The sequence below is a fragment of the Nanorana parkeri genome, unplaced genomic scaffold (genome assembly GCF_000935625.1).
Source record: "Nanorana parkeri isolate BGI_ZX_2015 unplaced genomic scaffold, ASM93562v1 scaffold1291, whole genome shotgun sequence".
NCBI lineage: Eukaryota > Metazoa > Chordata > Amphibia > Anura > Dicroglossidae > Nanorana > Nanorana parkeri.
The window spans coordinates 268,488-281,441 of record NW_017307559.1 but is presented as its reverse complement, the minus strand read 5'-3'; the positions used below and the strand labels follow the sequence as shown (position 1 = coordinate 281,441).

Sequence of the window (12,954 nt, the reverse complement as noted above, 5' to 3'; positions counted from 1 at the left end):
CCCGGCCCCCTGTCGGGGGTCCCCCCCCCCCCCCCCGCGAAATTGCACGATAAACTGCTCAGTGTGAACGGGGTCTCAGTCATACCAGAAATATGAATGCTTCTAACATCTGTGTGAATGTGAATGTGACCCGTTTATCACCTTTTGCAGATGGAGACCGGCAGCAGTATGATAAGATTGCTCAGATGCTGGAACAACGAGAACATGAGATCGCCCGAGACCTAGACAAGGGGGTGCAGAAATTCAGAGAAGGCCAGCAACAGCCCGAGACCAGGAGGGAATTTGACCTGTATGACCCGGACGCACTGAAGAAGGACCGGCCTGCTCGAGTGAGTGACCACGATCCCAGATGTGGGCCCGCCAGCTTACAGAAGTTTGCAGGAGAAGACCTGAGCGAGAAGGAACGAAAGAAGCTGCAGGCGGATCTGACTAAAACCTGGCTGACGGAACAGAAGGATGAGAGGAAGAGGAGCGAAGCACAGAAAAAATATGCAGGTCAGTCGAAGGGAGTCGTGGAAACACTTAAAGAGACCCTGTCACGTTGAAATAAATATAAAAGATCGTACTTCCTGCCATAGAAGTCACTTCCTGTGCCGCAGCCCACACTGCTGTTCTCCTTTGTATCCCTGAGATATCTTTGCCCGACGTGTCTTCTTCATCCAACACGTCCAGCAGCGTCAAATCACTGGTCTCCCCCTCTGCTCTCCATGGTTCCTCCCATGAAGCTCTACATCACTACTGGACAAAGCAGTGACATAGGGAATGGTGGAGGGAACCACAGCATGAACTGGGGGACCGGGGATCTGACAAATTGATAAGTGTGCTGGATACTGTAGAGCAGGGGTAGGCAACCTCAGCACTCTACACAAGGAGAGAGAGCAGCAGTAAGCGGTCTTTATTACAGGAGGGGCGGAGACTAGACCAGTCACCTTGCACAAAGAGAGTGAGCAGCAGTGAGCGGTCTTTATTACAGGAGGGGGCGGAGACCAGACCCGTCACCCTGCACAAGGAGACAGCGCAGCAGTGAGCGGTCTTTATTACAGGAGGGGGCGGAGACAAGACCTGTCACCCTACACAAGGAGAGAGCGCAGCAGTGACCAGTCTTTATTACAGGAGGGGGCGGAGACCAGACCCGTCACCCTGCACAAGGAGACAGCGCAGCAGTGAGCGGTCTTTATTACAGGAAGCTCCGAGTCTCACCCAGATCTGGAAGAAATACACAAAGCTCCCCAAGATTCCAGGAAGAATACACATGGCTCTTGTATGTAGACATCCTCTGCTTATCCCAGAGTTCAATGTTGAGCTGTTTATAGAAATCAGAAGTAAACACCGAGTGGGATTTCCATAAGGAGAGGAAAACCAGAAACTTTGTAATGAGCGGCTCCCTGATTATAAGATCGGGGACGCATGGACTGTACGTATTTTATTTTTGGAAGTGAAAACTTTCTGTTCGTCTCTCGTTTCATGGATTTTACTCTTGTGAACTCTCTGTGCACTTCCCAGATGATTTATATGACAAGAAAAGGGTGGAGCTGGACGAGAGAGCCCAGCACATGAGCAAGATGGAAGAAGAATGCAGGAAGGCTGTGAACATGGCCATCAATAACTTCAACCAAGCATTGGTAAGTCATACAGACCTCAGCATCCCGATCTACCCCATGACAACGGCCTGGTGTACACAACTGGGGTATAGCAGCCCCTAGAGCAGGGGTAGGCAAATGGCCCGGAGCTTTACACTCCAGCGATCGGGCGTCTCTAGTCGCTTGTATTAGCCGTCACTGCTATTGCCGGTCCCGGGATCCGCTGTGCCCGGTGCGGCTGGGACCGACATGGCTTGCCTGTGACAGGAGATCAAAGGGAGATCGGTACACAATCTACCTCTGATCTCCTCTCCGGTCCCCGAATGCAGGAAGTGATGTATAATGACATCACTTCTGCATTCCTGTGTCACTCTACCAGCTTGAGAAGCTGGTAAAGCAGATCTCTGATTCATCAGCTTCTCCGGGGGTCCCTAGGTGACATTATGGGTCTTGGGGACCCCTGATGCCTCCATAAAGATGACCTGTCATGTAAATTGACTATCACATAAGGGGCTTCTTAGCCCCCCCCCCATGTGATAGCAATAAAGTTAAGTGTAAAAAAAAATAAAAAAAAGAGTAATAAAAAAAAACAAAACACAACATTTTTTTTAAAGTCCCCCGCCCCCCACATGCACACACAAACATGCGTCGGGTGCGCCTACGTGCGAAAATGACGATTGCGCCCAATTTGCCGCACATGTTACATATCACCGAGAACGTCGGAATGAGAGTAATAATTCTCTACCCATTTATCACTGATAACACTAAACTGATGAGCGGTAAAAGCGTTTAAAGCGGCGCCAAAGGGAAATTTGGGGTGCGGTTGTTTTTTGTGATTTTGCGGGCGCGCGCAGTTTTAAAGCTTGACATGTTTGCTGTCAAGAGGAACGCGCCGCGTTCTTCCTCACATCCGCCGCTGAGCTGTGTCAGTGACAGCTTCTGCAGAAGAGACTGGACCCGGCGTTTGCAGTGGAGGGGGCGGGGCCCGGCGACCTAAGAGCAGGAGGGGCCAGTGATGTAAGAGGAGGCGAGGCCCATCGATGGAAGAGGAGGCAGGGGACGGAAGAGGAGACGGACTGCGCTGACAGGTAAGAGGTGTGCAGCCCACCTGAGACCCTGGAGAGCCCGCCATAGAGAGTCTACGGTGGGCTCCGCAGGGTCACTCTCAGGTGGGCTGTTTGGCATATCAGGTGGGCTCTGCAAGGGGCATAACTAGAAATTACAGGGCCCCATACAAAATGTTGCTATGGGGCCCTGTGATTTCTAGTTACGCCCCTGTATGTATGTATGTATGTATATATATTTATCACATATACATATAGTGTATGTGCTCAGGATATACTCTGACTTGCAACCCCTGTGTGCATCTCTATGCTGTATTAATGGCGCACACAGGGCACTCGGCAAGGTCTCTGTACATGATAATGCACAGCATGCAAAGCAGCTATTGGACAAGGTTCATAACATAAGGTGACTGCACGGGGTAATATGGTTTTGCCATTTTCTCATGGCGGGAGATGGGTTCCTGCATGGCGGGAGATGGGTTCCTATATGGCGGGAGATGGGTTCATAACATAAGCTGACTGCACGGGGTAATATGGTTTTGCCATTTTCGCATGGCGGGAGATGGGTTCCCGTAGCGCTGACCTCTGTCTCTATCACGTACCTAGTCCATGGAGGAATCAGAGCGCAGGAAGCTGGAAAAGAAACAAGAAGAAGATCACAACTTTGCCGAAATTTATAACCACCTGACCGGGGACATACTGACGGAAAATCCGGCAGCGGCGGTTAGCGGCTATGGGCCTCACCGGGTTGTGCCAGATCGCTGGAAAGGCATGAGCCCCGAGCAGCTCAAAGCCATCCTGGAAACGCAGGAGCAGCAACGGCAGGAAAAACAGGTAGAAAAAACCAATTACTGTCATGTTCATAGTTCATAAAAACAGTCACTTGGGGATTGTTTAGCTGATTTAGGTCCCTTCCTCCGTCTCCTGCAACTGTCCATGACCGAGTGCCCGACTTTTCGGAGGGGGTACACCAAAATGACTGTCAGTCATATTGGTGTCACCCCTCCAATGGTGTCACCCGGGTGCGGGCCGCACCCCCCTTATGACGCCCCTGCAAGTGTCCCTTCTGGAAGATTTCCCATCACTTCTTGCCCCAGTGACAACGGCAACCAGGAAAAATAGATTGAGGGTTTGAGATTCTCCAGTCGGGACACAGAGAAGATGCCACTGCTGACTTTCTTTGAGAAAACTCTTGCTGCCTGGCTGATCTGCTCAGCATTCATAAGTCACTGGCTAGGCACACATTTATATAATAGGAAGGTCAGAGTAGTTTCAGATGCCCCTTATCTGCATACTGGGGGAGGCTCAGTAACAGCTTTTGAAACGGTGAGCAGGACAGCCAGGCAGCTAGCATTTTCAGACCCCATCCACTACAGGCTGCCTGCAGAAAGGTAGAGGTTGGGGCGGATACAAGACCAGTATAGTACCCTGTACCATGAGAGAGAGCAGCAGTGATTGGTCTTTATTACGGGAAGCTCCAGCACAGAGGCAAAAGTTTCACTCTGCACAGATCTGGAAGAAATATTACAAACCTCACCAAGATTGAAGTACGAGTACACATGCCTCTTGTATTTCGACATTATTTATGTACCCAAGAATTCAGCTTTATAACCCCTGTGTTTTTTTAGAAGTTTGTTTAGGATAGGAGTTTTATCCATTTTCTAACAGATGGTTGGCAGTAGACCAGTCACCCTGCACAAGGAGAGAGAGAACAGCAGTGAGTGGTTTTTATTACAGGAGGGGGAGGAGACAAGACTAGTCACCCTGCACAAGGAGAGAGAGCAGCAGTGACCGGTCTTTATTACAGGAGGGGGGGGAGGCAAGACCAGTCACCCTGCCCAAGGAGAGAGAGCAGCAGTGACCGGTCTTTATTACAGGAGGGGGGGGAGGCAAGACCAGTCACCCTGCCCAAGGAGAGAGAGCAGCAGTGACCGGTCTTTATTACAGGAGGGGGGGGAGGCAAGACCAGTCACCCTGCCCAAGGAGAGAGAGCAGCAGTGACCGGTCTTTATTACAGGAGGGGGGGGAGGCAAGACCAGTCACCCTGCCCAAGGAGAGAGAGCAGCAGTGACCGGTCTTTATTACAGGAGGGGGGGGAGGCAAGACCAGTCACCCTGCCCAAGGAGAGAGAGCAGCAGTGACCGGTCTTTATTACAGGAGGGGGGGGAGGCAAGACCAGTCACCCTGCCCAAGGAGAGAGAGCAGCAGTGACCGGTCTTTATTACAGGAGGGGGGGGAGGCAAGACCAGTCACCCTGCCCAAGGAGAGAGAGCAGCAGTGACCGGTCTTTATTACAGGAGGGGGGGGAGGCAAGACCAGTCACCCTGCCCAAGGAGAGAGAGCAGCAGTGACCGGTCTTTATTACAGGAGGGGGGGGAGGCAAGACCAGTCACCCTGCCCAAGGAGAGAGAGCAGCAGTGACCGGTCTTTATTACAGGAGGGGGGGGAGGCAAGACCAGTCACCCTGCCCAAGGAGAGAGAGCAGCAGTGACCGGTCTTTATTACAGGAGGGGGGCGGAGACGAGACCAGTCACCCTACACCATGAGAGAGAGCAGTAGTGAGCGGTCTTTATTACAGGAGGGGGCGGAGGCAAGACCAGTCACCCTGCACAAGGAGAGAGAGCAGCAGTGGGCGGTCTTTATTACAGGAAGTCTCACGCTGGATTACCGCACAGATCTGGAGGAAATACACAGAGCTCACCGAGAATAGACATGATTGTATGAGGACGATATTTGCAGACTGTAATCCTTTCTCCTGCTGTTGTCTTTCTCAGAGGCTGAAGGAGGAAGAGAAGCAGCAAGACACGGAGTGGGACAGGCAGAGGTTCCTGGCGGCTCGTGCCGCAATGACCTTGGAGCAGCAAGAAGAACAGCTGAGCAGGGAGATCAGGAAGAGAACCGATCAATACAACCAGCAGCTGAACAGAGAGCAGAGGGCACAGTAAGTGACTGGCACCGAGCCTTTCCTCGGTACCCGGGACCCAGACTGACCCAGACTGAGGGGGCAAATGTAAATGAGGATTTTAGGCTAAAAGGTCCACCCGAGTGCAGCAGGTGAGAGGCGCTCCATAGCAACCAATGGGGAGTCAATGCTGAATGATGAAAGCTTCACTCCATGGGGAAGAATGAGACCTTCTATTGGGTGTTCACTGTGTCCTTATAGAGGAGATTTCTCTTCACTTCCTGTTGCATCTGACACCCGTCGCTTGCACAGGAAGTAAGAGAAAATATACCTTAGGAGGACACGGAGGGGCAGGGAATGCCCTCGCCACGACATTGGGGTGGGTCGTGGGGGTGTCATTCACAGTTTGGTGCGGGCTTGGAAAAACTCGACAAAGAAAGCTCCCGCACATCATTGACCACTGAGTGTTGTTTGCAGCATTATGCAGAGAACACTCCGTAGCAGGCCGCAGAATAACGTGCAGTCGCAGGTGGAGTAACCTCTGTCATGTCCTAGCGGAGAGCAGATAGGAAAACACTCATCTTCCATGATGGAAAGGACCTTGTCATTATTAGGCATTAGCTCCGGGCCCATCCTACAGTAAGCTCCTCTGAACAAAGAAGACCATGGGCACTTCCACCCAATCAGCTGCTGTACGGTGCATTCCCCGTCCCGCAGCTGCATGTAAACAAAGGGACGGGATACTTGTGCTGACATCATTTACCTTATATGGCCATATAGGTCATATTAGGTCAATTTACCAAATAAAGGCCTGTAGCCATATAAGGTCAACAACGTCACTGCACCCCGCCGCTCACAACAAGCGGCGGAAGGGGGAATTCCACACCAGCAGCTGATTGGGCGGCACAGGAGCTTCCTTCCGTGTTCAGGAGGGGCTCCTTTTGTGATGCCAAATTAGCTGCTGGTGTGGAATTCCCTGCTTGACATATGCAAAGGGGCGGGATGTCATTGATGACATATGCAATGGGGCGGGATGTCATTGATGACATATGCAATGGGGCGGGATGTCATTGATGACATAGTCAATGGGGCAGGATGTCATTGATGACATAGGCAAAGGGGCGGGATGTCATTGATGACATATGCAAAGGGACGGGATGTCATTGATGACATATGCAATGGGGTGGGATGTCATTGATGACATAGGCAAAGGGGCGGGATGTCATTGATGACATAGGCAAAGGGGCTGGATGTCATTGATGACATAGGCAAAAGGGCGGGATGTCATTGATGACATATGCAAAGGGGCGGGATGTCATTGATGACACATGCAATGGGGCGGGATGTCATTGATAACATATGCAAAGGGGCGGGATGTCATTGATGACATATGCAAAGGGGCGGGATGCAGTGATGTCATTGACCTTATATTAGGGATGCGCTGATGCCAGTTTTTCGGTATCGAGTACGAGTACCAATATTTTTTTTTTCAGTACCGAATCCGAGTACTGGTGCAATGCGCCCCAATTATCAGAAAGTCGGGCGGTGGATCATAACCTGTCGCCCGGCTTCCTGATTGCCTGTGAAGCCGGTGTTCTTTCGCTAAAGAGACTGTCTGGCTTCCTGACCAATCAGGAAGCCGGGTGGCAGGTGATGAGGTGCCGTCCGGCTTCCTGATAGGCCAGGAAGCCAGGCCGCTTAGCAACACGTAAAGTCGGCTTCCCAGCCAATCAGGAAGCCAGGTGGCGCGTAATGACCCGCCTCCCTGATTGGCTCAGAAGCCGGCTTCACTTGTTCCTAGGCAGCCTGGCTTTCTGACCAATCAGGAAGCCAGCAGGCGGGTCAATACGTGCCGCCCGGCTTCCTGATTGGTTTCATAGACTGATTGGTCTCATAGACAGGCTGCTTAGCAGCACGTGAAGCCGGCTTCCTAGCCAATCAGTAAGCCGGGCGACATGTCATGATCCGCTTCCCGGCTTCCTGATTGGCTAGATACTAGATACTGATACTAGATATTGATACTAGTATCGGTGCATCCCTACCTTACATACCTATAGTTGCCAAATGACACTGACCTAATATGGCAGTATACCATATAAGGTCAAAGGCATGCCTAGGCACTACTATGCTGTGCGTGCTGGGCCATCACTCGCTCGGGAAGGGGGTGCCATAGACAGTCATGTTTTGAGGTGCTCGATCATTACCAGGAAGAGAGGTGAAAAGGTTTATTTGGGGTATTTCGTTATTTTCATTGTTCTCTTCTGGTCGTTATAAAACAATAAACCCCAATCGCCCCCTCCGCTTCTCCCAAGACCTCCTGCTTTCCAGCTCCCTTGTCAACTCCTCCCATGCTCGCCTCCAGGACATCTCTAGAGTCTCCCCCCATCCTGTGGAACTCTCTACCCCAACCTGTCCGTCTATCTCCCACTCTGACTGCCTTTAGGCGATCCCTTAAGACTGATCTCTTCAGGGAAGCCGATCCCGCCTCAACCTGACCGCTGAACCATTAATCCCCACACAGCTCCCTCCTCATGTATCACTGGCCCCTCCCACTTAGATTGTAAGCCCCTCAGGGGCGGGGCCCTCCTCACCATCTTGTCTTGTAATGTCTTCCTTATATTGTAAAGCGCTGCGCACACTGTTGGCGCTATATAAATCCTGTATAATAATAATAATAATAATAAACCGATTGTAAATATGAATAATTTGTGTCTCTGTAGCCTGGAGTACCTGGATAAAGTCTTGTACACCAACCACCCGACCGGACATTACCACAGCCAGTTCAACACTACCACCCGCTGAACAAGACGTCCCCCTCCGGTGACTCCGCCCCTCCCGTGAACGATGGCCGTAGTCTCTGACCACGGGTCCCGTCCGATCCTTCATAGAAATAAAGATATTGTTTGGAACACAGTCGTCAATTCTTTGTATGTCCCGTGTTGTTGTCTGCATGAGATATCGGGGAGCTGACCACACACGGGCCGGTCTGATTGTACAGTTTACTTTATAGATGGAAAGATGTCGGTACAATCAGATTGTAGCGTGTGTGGGCAGCGTTAGATTTACCTTCAGATTGTGCTCAGTAAAAACGGCCACCAGGACACATAAAGTGAGAACAAATCCCCCCAACGGACTGGAGGGGCAATCAGAATCTGACCGAGGCTCTAAGCCTAGGGTCTCAAACCTCCGGCCCTCCAGCTGTGGGGTGAAACTACAAATCCCATGATGCATCTCTCTTCAGGAGTCATGTCTGTGAGAATCTTGCAATGCCTCATGGGATTTGTAGTTCCACCTTGCGAATCTAAAGGGTTAAACAACCAAAAACTGATTTTTTTGTGTCTGGTAGAAGCTATGTGACATGTATGTATTGCGGTAATGTAGAGGGGGGGTGTCATGTATGTGATATGTATGTATTACAGTAATGTGGGGGGGGGCATGTATGTGATATGTATGTATTGCGATAATGTAGAGGTGGGGGGGCATGTATGTGATATGTATGTATTGCGGCAATGTAGAGGTGGGGGGCATGCATGTGATAGGTATGTATTGTGGTAATGTAGAAGTGGGGGGGGGGGCCGAATCTGTAACAAGTCATCAGCAGATTCCTCTCTGCTCTGCTCAGCCCCCCCATGAAGGAGCAGTCATGTGGAAGTTTTCCGAGTCACTGACTTAGAACCTGTATTGAGATGAGGAATTCTGACTCAAAAGTACGTCAATCACAGCCAGTCAACCTGCATTTTGTTACGGAGGCCAGAAATGACGGCCTCGGCTTTTACCGCATGACAATGTGCCTGAATAGAGGCTTTCAGCACCCTGGAGAGCTTAGCGCATGCGCACTGTTGTTTTCAATGTCACCTTTAAGAAGCGTTTAAAAGTCGGCAGACCGCGCTGAGATTCCTTTAAACCCGCGCTCCCTGCTGCGATTGGTGGGCGGGATGTTCCATCTCCCTTCTGAATGGCTAAAAATTGTCTTGACCTGCGTGACGTTCGCCCTTTTGATTTGACAGCCGTCCGGCTTCCTGAGAGTTGATTGGTTGGCTGTCTTGGCAGGGCTCTGGGAATCATGGCGAGTGTACGGAGCCTGAAGGTGAGCGGGCGGTGAAGGGTGAAGCGGGTCGGGTTAGGTTTCGGCGGCCATGGAGGACAGGCATGCTGCGGGGGCTCACTGTGGCGACCTCAGGGGCTTAGCAACGTGCAGCCACGTGATCACAGAGCATGACCTTCTACCTGTCACCATACAGCATAGCTACACCTGGTACTCACAGGGCCATCACATCGCACGGTGCAACCAATCGCAAGACGCTTTTACAGCTCTGGTTTCAGCAAAGTGACTTTTGATTGGTTGCTAGGGGTTGCTGCACTTACCAACAGCAGCCAATCACAACCCACCTTTTCTGGCCTGTTTTTAGGGATAGGAGTGGTTGCTAGGGGTTACTGCACTTAGATTGAAATGCAGGTAAACCCTCAATCTTTTTTTGTTTTGGTATGTTTGGCATATTTCAGTTTTCCAAAGCAAATTGATTTTTGTTACTCTGTTGCAAAGTTCTTTACCCTGGAAATCCTGCCAGTAACTGCACTTCCTGTTCCAGGCTGACATCACTTCCTGTTTCTGGCTGACAAGGCTAACCCACTGTTTTGCAATTAGAATTGCTGTTGTCAGCCTGCTGTGTGTGCTCCTCCAGTTGGCCAGCCTATCAGATAGGCGGTCCAATGGATCAGACGGGCGGTTCACTGGCCAAGTGAAGACACTCGCACAGCAGGCTGACCGCTGATTTTTCTTTCGAAGCCCTGGACGTGCTTCGAAAGCAGGCTGACAACGCTGATGCTACTTGTGAGGTAGTGGGTCAAGGTTGTCAGATTCAAAGTCTTGTCCACATGGCCACGATGCGATAACGTGAGCGGTAACCTATTTTGGTGCAACGCGGTGCTATTCATTTTAAAGGCCACCCCCAAAGCACCTGCATTGCAGCACGTAGTAAGGTGACAACAGCTCAACCAGACAGGAAGTGAAGGACGGGAGAACAACAGTTTGTTCCGGTAACAACTTCCTGCAACGTCATCCTCGAATCCGTTATTCTATAAGGAACCTGACATCAGCATATAGCCACTTTTACAGCTTGGGCTTTACCATGCGGTCTTTTTTATTGCAGGGCCTGGTCGGCATTGTCACCGGAGGAGCGTCGGGTCTTGGCCGGGCCACGGTGGAGCGGTTGGTGCATCAGGGAGCCAGCGCTGTCATCCTGGATTTGCCCACTTCGGACGGCAGCAACGTGGCCAAGTCCCTCGGAGACAAGTGTGCCTTCGCCCCCACTGATGTAGGTATACAAGAGGCTGCCGTACCGTGTGGAGGCCGTTCTAGTCGGTGACCACATGTAATGTTTTAGGAACGCCCGCCCTATATAGGAGCAGACGCAGTGTCAGACACTGGTGTGAATGATATCATTGGACATGGCGGTTCTCTTTTGTACACATTGTATCTTTCCTGCTCAGAAGAACCCCCATTTACTTTTATATGGGGCTCTGCTGTGCGGGGAGAAGAACCCCGACATTCAGGTAAGTGGGGGATGGGGATGTGTTTCATGTAACAAGCAAATATGTCACCAGCACACCAATGGCTCTTCACCCAATGACAGATAACATGACATTTCATGATCATGCGGGGTCCCTTCATCAGGCATAATGGGGGTCACGTTATGCTAGATGGGGGTCTCTTCATCAGATATAATGGTGGTCACATATCAGGCAGGGTCCCCTCATCAGACATAATGGGAGTCACATTATGCCACGCAGGGTCCCCTCATCAGACATAATGGAGGTCACGTTATGCTAGATGGGGTCTCTTCATCAGACATAATGGGGGTCACATATCAGGCAGGGTCCCCTCATCAGACATAATGGGGGTCACATATGAGGCAGGGTCCCCTCATCAGATGTAATGGGGGTCACATTATGCCACGCAGGGTCCCCTCATCAGACATAATGGGGGTCACATATGAGGCAGGGTCCCCTCATCAGATGTAATGGGGGGCACATTATGCCACGCAGGGTCCCCTCATCAGACATAATGGGGGTCACATATGAGGCAGGGTCCCCTCATCAGATGTAATGGGGGTCACATTATGCCACGCAGGGTCCCCTCATCAGACATAATGGGGGTCACATATGAGGCAGGGTCCCCTCATCAGATGTAATGGGGGTCACATTATGCCACGCAGGGTCCCCTCATCAGACATAATGGGGGTCACATATGAGGCAGGGTCCCCTCATCAGATGTAATGGGGGTCACATTATGCCACGCAGGGTCCCCTCATCAGACATAATGGGGGTCACATATGAGGCAGGGTCCCCTCATCAGATGTAATGGGGGTCACATTATGCCACGCAGGGTCCCCTCATCAGACATAATGGGGGTCACATATGAGGCAGGGTCCCCTCATCAGATGTAATGGGGGTCACATTATGCCACGCAGGGTCCCCTCATCAGACATAATGGGGGTCACATATGAGGCAGGGTCCCCTCATCAGATGTAATGGGGGTCACATTATGCCACGCAGGGTCCCCTCATCAGACATAATGGGGGTCACATATGAGGCAGGGTCCCCTCATCAGATGTAATGGGGGTCACATTATGCCACGCAGGGTCCCCTCATCAGACATAATGGGGGTCACATATGAGGCAGGGTCCCCTCATCAGATGTAATGGGGGTCACATTATGCCACGCAGGGTCCCCTCATCAGACATAATGGGGGTCACATATGAGGCAGGGTCCCCTCATCAGATGTAATGGGGGTCACATTATGCCACGCAGGGTCCCCTCATCAGACATAATGGGGGTCACATATGAGGCAGGGTCCCCTCATCAGATGTAATGGGGGTCACATTATGCCACGCAGGGTCCCCTCATCAGACATAATGGGGGTCTATAAGGGGGGGGGGGGGGGTCACATTATTCTACACATGGTGGATTCCTGCACATAACCTGCAGTTGGTTATTTGGGGACTACAGGCTGAGAATGAGGGTGGAAATTGGGGATATCCTTCCTATAGAGCAGGGTTGGGCAGACTCCGGCACCCCGTCTGTGGTGAAACTGCATATCCCATCATGCATCTGCCTGCGGGAGTCATGCCTGTGGCTGCCAGAGTGTTGCAGAGCCTCATGGGATTTGTAGTTGCACCCCAGCTGGATATCCTACTTCTGCTCTGCAGGCTTTACAGATTTACATACCAGATCCCGGCTCCCTCTGGGCTGCTAGACCGGTCCCTGCAGCCTCTTCTCCCCCGGGGCCCCTGCAGTCTAAGGACCACTGACATCGTCTTGTCTGATGCAGGCCCGTTGGCTTGCATTAGACACGAGGACAACAAGGGACATACCACAGCCAGAAGGAGGGGCAGAGAGAGGAGGGGGA

The 12,954-nt window shown here is 51.5% G+C and overlaps 2 protein-coding genes across 2 annotated transcripts in view; both read left to right on the top strand.

Annotated features, from left to right (window-relative positions):
• LOC108797528 (RIB43A-like with coiled-coils protein 2) overlaps positions 1-8,356 on the top strand; it is an 11,102-nt gene extending 2,746 nt beyond the window's left edge. The window contains exons 4-8 of the mRNA XM_018569138.1: positions 151-495; positions 1,504-1,622; positions 3,251-3,478; positions 5,419-5,585; positions 8,267-8,356. Coding sequence (XP_018424640.1) covers positions 151-495; positions 1,504-1,622; positions 3,251-3,478; positions 5,419-5,585; positions 8,267-8,348 — 941 coding nt within the window. The 3' untranslated portion in view covers positions 8,349-8,356. The remainder of the gene's footprint in view (positions 1-150; positions 496-1,503; positions 1,623-3,250; positions 3,479-5,418; positions 5,586-8,266) is intronic.
• A 1,181-nt stretch (positions 8,357-9,537) lies between these two features.
• Positions 9,538-12,954, top strand: part of HSD17B10 (hydroxysteroid 17-beta dehydrogenase 10) — a 9,855-nt gene continuing 6,438 nt past the window's right edge. Inside the window, exons 1-2 of the mRNA XM_018569140.1 lie at positions 9,538-9,633; positions 10,697-10,861. Coding sequence (XP_018424642.1) covers positions 9,610-9,633; positions 10,697-10,861 — 189 coding nt within the window. The 5' untranslated portion in view covers positions 9,538-9,609. The remainder of the gene's footprint in view (positions 9,634-10,696; positions 10,862-12,954) is intronic.